At 56.4% G+C, this 6,040-nt stretch overlaps 1 protein-coding gene across 1 annotated transcript; it reads left to right on the top strand.

The window, feature by feature from the left end:
* Positions 1 to 4,371: 4,371 nt before the first annotated feature.
* LOC109859934 lies at positions 4,372 to 4,917 on the top strand. The gene has a single exon (XM_020438678.1). It carries the CDS (start codon positions 4,372 to 4,374, stop codon positions 4,915 to 4,917), a length of 546 nt encoding a protein of 181 aa, XP_020294267.1.
* The last annotated feature ends 1,123 nt before the right edge of the window (positions 4,918 to 6,040 follow it).

Genomic DNA, 6,040 nt, shown 5'->3' with positions numbered 1-6,040 from the left:
CTACTGAGCGCGTCCCCAGGTTGCGGATAGAGGAACGGCCTCTTGTATGAGAGATTAGCCGTGAATAACCCCCTTTTGGGGAGAATAAGCGGCCGCGGACAAGCAGCGGTAAGTTCCCGAGGGCGGGGCTGGGCTATTCCCCCGGTGGGAAAAGAGGGCCTTGCTTCGCAACAAAATATCCCAAGTACCCAACGATGGACCCACGACGGGGCGACTGACAGCCGCCTCTAACAAAGCAGTCTACTTCCTCGGGCGTTCGGGCCCATTAGTTTCGACACTGGAATAAAAAAAAGTAAACCTCGATAACAACCCGGGTAGAATGGGCTCGCCAGTCATGGTAGACAACCGTCCTAGGTGAAAGATAACTCCGAAATTAAACCACAGGTATTTTTTTTAATGATATGTCAAACACTCAGAAAAGAAACTTACCGCCTCAGAGTGATCGGACACTCAGACACGGCACGGTGGGGATATTGTCCCTGTCTCCATTGCGTCGTTATCCGACGAAGGGCCGAAGGAGACGTTGCCGGCGAGCGCCTCTGAAGATGCTATGATCGCTGAAGCCATCGCAAAGGTAAGGGAGCATCTTGCCGGAGTGGCAGAGAAAAAAAAAGCTGAGCGCAGCCTCGAGTCCGAGATGAGAGGCGAGGAGCTTTCCTTTGAAGATATGTTGCAGGGGGCAACAATTGCGGAGGCCAGTCGATGTCCGCTTGGCTCGATGAGCTGTGGGATCGACTGTGCAGGCGCTCGAAAATGAGAGGAGGAGAGAGGAAAGAAGCCGCTGTACGATCAGCTTAAGGACGCGATTGCTGAGATCAAAACCAGGGAGTTCGTCAGCACAAGCTACGGACGCTTGGAGCAAAAAGTGATTTCCCTGCATAAGGAGGTGGCGGCTCAGCGCCAACAAGAAGAGGAGCGATTAAAGACCGAAGCCTCTAAGAAGAAGGAAGAGAAGGAAAGAGGGTCCGCGACTACAACGGACCTTTATATCATAGGATATAAGAGGAAATAGCGGAGGTTCGTGCCACAGTGGAGGACATCCACAAGGAGGCCTCACCATCTATCATGGCAATAGAGGCCTCCTTTCGTGGGCAGGAAGGAGGAACTCGCGCCTCGACTCCCATCAGAGGTGCCAAAAGGACATCGGCCCTCGTGGTTGGAGATCGTGCGCGCAGAGGTGAGGGAGATAGTGAGGAAGGAGATACGCTCCCTCAAAAAGGGCGTTAGTGAAGCTCAGCATCATGCGCTCGCCGCTCCAACCTCTACTGGAGCAAAGTTTGCGCGGGTGCTGAGGAAGAAAAAGAAGAAAAAGAAGAGTGAAGCACAGAAGAAGCCTGCGGCTACAACGATGGTGGTACGGGGGGAACTGCAAAGCCTTCGGCTACCTCGGCAGCTACAACAGTAGTTCGTGCGCCTCCTCCTAAGATGGTAGTTCTGACTACGGAGGCTGTCTCTCTCCGTCTCGGGGGCAAAGGTGTACAATCGTACGCCAAAATCCTTCGCGCGGCGAGAAAAAAAATTGATCTGGAGGCAACCGGTATCGCGGTCTTCAGGATGAGGCGCACCCAAGATGGGTGCATCCTTCTGGAGGTCGGCGGTGCCGATCAAAAGCAAAAGGCCGATTTGTTGGCGGAGAAATTAAGAGGGATGCTTGAGGGGGCTAAGGTGTCTCGTCCGGTCCGTATAACCGAAGTACTGGTTTCTGGACTGGACGAGACTGTTGTCTCCAGCAAAAAGATGTGCGGCGTTTTTAAGAGGTTTTGGAGGGAAGGAAGATAGCGTTAGGGTGTCATCTCTGCGTTTCTCCCCCTCCAAAGTAGGCTCCGCTTGGGTAAAGTGCCCAGCGGAAATTGCCGCTAGGGCGGTCGCGGTAGGAAGGTTGCGGGTGGGATGGGTGAGCGCGCGTGTGCGAGCATTTCGCTCTCGTCCCCTGCAGTGTTACCGTTGCCTTGAGCCCGGGCACTGCAGAGTGAACTGCAACAGTCCTGTTGACCGCAGCAACGTTTGTTACCGCTGCGGTAAACAGGGCCAGGATCATATGACTGCAACGTGCAGAGAGGAGGTACGTTATCCCCTCTGCCAAGCCAAGAACCGCAACTCTGCCTACAGGATGGGGGGAGCCGGGTGCCCTTTAAACCCCGGGTAGGGTTACGACTGGGAGAGCGGTTTAAATAAAAATGATCTCTCCCAGAAGAAGTACAGACCGCGACGGGTCAAGGTCGGGAGACCCTGATCCATCTTGCACGCGGTCCCGAGTGGGGGCGACGCAGCGGCGTGTGTCCCGCTGTGCCGCCAAGTCAGTGATTGCCGAAGGGAGGGGAGGTGATTTACTTCCTCTCTGAGTAGTAGTAGATACGGCTCGAGGAAGAGTCCTTACCAGAGGTTCCGGGTCCCTCCTTCTGACGAGCGAAGTAGGCACACCGTGGGGGTTTTAGTGGGTATACCCTCTCCTTTCTGCGGGACAGAGAGGGAGAGTCCCACATAACTTTGACTTTTCCCCCGAGGTTAGGGTATCCTTAATGAATTTCTCCCACAAAAAAAAGGTGAGAGATAGGCGGCGAATCTGGATCTTCGGGTCCTGAACGAAAGCGCAACGCCGACATGTGTTCGCCCTCAAGGGTCCTCTGTCGTGGACCTCACGTTGGGGTCTGCGCCGGTGGTTCTGCTGGTGGCGAGGGTGATCGGTGCTGCGGCAGCAAGAGTCGCCTCTGACCACCTCTACATCTCCTTCGAGGTATCAGAACGCGCGGGATGTGCATCGGGAATGCGTTGGTCTCCATTCCCGAGGTGAACAATCCGAGAGTGGAACCTGGATCGCTTTGACGCGGCGCTGCTGGGCGCGACGTGGGAGATCCCTCCCGAGAGGAATGTTTCCGCGGAGGAAGAGGCTGCGTGGCTCATAAGTCGCTGCGGACGCATGCGTCGTCTCCATGCCGTAGGTCCGGCGAACCGTGGTGAAAAAGTCTACCTACTGGTAGACCGAGGACATCGCGGTCCTCCGCAGGTTTTGCGTCGTGGCCTGGCGTCGGTACATGCGAACCCGAAAACGGAGAAGCCATCTTCCGGAAGAGTGGAGGTGTTGCGCCGCGGTTTTCGCAACGCGCAGCGCGAGCTCCGGCATGCCGTCTTGGCCTCCGTTGCCAAAAAGGGAGCGTGGGAAGAACTCGTCGCCGGCTTGAACAGAGACCCGTGGGGTATGCCATACCGTTTGGTCCTGTCAAAGTTGCGAGCAGCAAGTCCGGCCATCACCGAAACGATGGAAATAGAGAAGGTTCGCAGGGTGGTTGACACTCTATTTCCTTCCAGAGTCGATGATCCTTTCGCGCTTCGGGAGGTGTTCCCGTGGCGTCAGGAATTTGCGGTGACGGCGGAGAAGCTCCGCTCCGTTGCTAAAAAGATTGCCGGGCGCCGCACCGCCCCGGATGGACTACCCTGCGTGGTGTAGGCGCGGATAACAGTTAAAGCACCGGAGCATATTCTTTGATGCTTTAACCGGTGCCTAAAGGAGGGTGTTTTTCCTAAGACGTGGAGACGGGCCAGGCTTGTTATCATTCCCAAACCAGTCGCTCCCGGAGGAGGGCCGCCGTCATTCAGGCCTATCTGCTTGTTGGACGAGCTCGGGAAACTTTTTGAACGAGTCCTGGCCCGACGCATCGAGGATGCGTTGGCGAGGCAAAAGAAGTTGAACGCGGGCCAGTTCGGATTCCGTCCGCGCCTGTCCACGATGGACGCAATTCTCCGCTTCCGTTCCGTGGCGGAAAAGTTCACCTAGGAGAGCAGTGTTTGCGTTGTCGTCAGTCTTGGCGTGCGCAACGCGTTTAACACTCTCTTCTGGAGTGGCATACGCGCAGCGAGTAACTTTTGGGGGTTCGCACCATGCCTCCAAGCCGTGTTGGATAGTTATTTGTCCAATCGGTGTGTGGTCTTTCCGTATGCGGACGGACGAATCCGCTCCCACCCGGGTGCTCGCTCGTCTGTTATGCAGACGATACCCTCGTCCTGTCGGGTGAATATGATGAGCGGGTAGCGGTGGAGCGAGCTTCCTTGGCGGTGGCGGCGGTGTCCCATGGAGCCGTTGGGAATGGCTCTTGCCCCAGCCAAAACGGAAGCGATAGTCTTTCGACCTCCTCGCCGCCGGAGAGGCGGTCCGGTGTATGTGTGTAGCTTGAGCCGACACGCGTCGTGTCCCAACATCACATGAAATACCTGGGGCTACAGGTGGATAAGAGGTGAGACTTCAAGGCCCACTTCAAGTGCGCAGCATGCAAGGCCCGCAAGGTGGTCTGGGCATTAAGCCGGCTTCTCCCGAATCTCGGTGGTCCGCGGCAGAGTGTGCGAAAGTTGTACTCCAACGTCGTACACTCTGTCGCGATGTATGGTGCCCCGGTGTGGCACCGGGAGATTGGCGTGGGCCGTGCGGCCGCTCCGTTGGCAGCGGTCCAGCGCCTTGTGGGAAGCCGAGTTGTGCGGGCGTATCGTACCACGGCCTTGGAGTTTGTCCGTGTGCTTGCACGGATACCACCTGTCGACCTGCTGGCGGATGAGTACGTGGAAGTGTACGCCGCCAGACAGGCAGCCTTGGGACGTGCGCGCGAAACCGGCCGTGACCTAAATCCGGAGGAAATTCGGCAGACGCGGTTGACGGCGCGCAAGAGAACGATGCTGCGGTGGCAGCGACGTCTGGAGGATCCGCTCCTCCCAGGACAAAGGGTCCGGAAAGCGGTGGGCCTAGTTCTACAGGACTGGATGGAGCGCCCTTACCTGTGTATAACTTTCAGGTCTACACAGGTAGTCACAAGGCACGGTGTATTCGGGGCCTTTCTGCACCGAATTGGTAGGGTGCCTACTCCAGAGTGTGAGCACTGCGAAGTCGCGGTCGATACTGCGGCTCACACTCTGGAGAAGTTCACCAAATGAGACAAAGAGAGAACGGTCCTGCGCGAGGCGCTTGGTCCCGACTTGTCTCTGCCGTCTGACTTTCGACAGGCGGTGGCAAATCTTGAAAGATAGGCCTTTCTCACCTTCTGCGAGAAGGTTATCGCGGTTAAAGAGAACACGGAGCGTCTTCGCCAGGACCAGCCAATGGCTCGAAGACGGACCAGGGAATAAGTCCCAGATTCGCGTGAAGATGGAAGGGACTCTTTCCTTCGCCTTGTTGAGATGTCTCTAAGACTACTCCACAGTAGGCGGGGGAGAGGAGAGTCAAGGTTCGCAGTCCGGGAAAGTGAGGGTTTTCTCGGACATTGCACGCAAACGTAAGAGTCGGCAGGAAGAGATAGGCTTTTTCCTGTCGTCGTGGAGGTGTGGTGTACGGTACGGTGTGCGAGCACTCAGACGCGAGAGGAAAACCGGAACGTTATAGCCTTCCGGGTTTCCAGGTTTCCTCCCAGTGCGCACGAGGAGCCTCAAGGGGTTTTAGTGAGTACGCCTCTTTGGTAAGTCCCACATAACTCTGGCCTGCCCATACAGATCAGAGTATCCATAAAGGATTTTCCCTTGTAAAAAACAAAAAAAAAGGTTATATTATAGTAAGTAGAGTCCGTCCCCTCCGGGGTCTGCCTTGTCGTGGTGGAGAGGCTTGAGCGCCGTGTTGATGCCGGCGGGAACTTCGGTTCCTGGCAGGGTCACTCTTGCCGAACAGATCCACGGGGAACGGCCGAACCAAGAGCACACTCGGGCAGGCCGGGCTTGTCAGCCCTGTGAGCAGCCGACCTAGAAGAAGAAAAACTCCGAAATCAAACCACCACTCTTAATTATTTTATGATAAGTCAGGAGAAAAGTGTAGACTTACCGGACCAGGTCGACCGGACGGCCAGGTCCCGGCAAGAGGGGGGTATCGTCCCAGCCTCTCTCTCGTCGTCACTCCATGATGAGCTGCTGGAGAGGTGCACCGTAGGTTCCTCTACTGAACCTACGCCTGCAAAGACCGGCGTGCTGATGAGCAGAACGGGCGGCAGTAGAAGATCCCTGTTTGGATCATTTTCCTCCCTCCTGGACTCTGAGTCCCAGGAGGAGATGGAGGTGGAGGCGCCTGCCGAGA

Source organism: Pseudomyrmex gracilis, unplaced genomic scaffold (genome assembly GCF_002006095.1).
Source record: "Pseudomyrmex gracilis isolate BER0280 unplaced genomic scaffold, ASM200609v1 scaffold_304, whole genome shotgun sequence".
Taxonomy (NCBI): Eukaryota; Metazoa; Arthropoda; class Insecta; order Hymenoptera; family Formicidae; genus Pseudomyrmex; species Pseudomyrmex gracilis.
Note: the sequence above shows the minus strand (reverse complement) of the source record. Positions and strands in the feature narration are given on the sequence as shown.

Coding starts and splice junctions, on each gene's coding strand:
- LOC109859934 (XM_020438678.1), top strand. CDS start 4,372: ATGTATGGTGCCCCGGTGTGGCACCGGGAGATTGGCGTGGGCCGTGCG.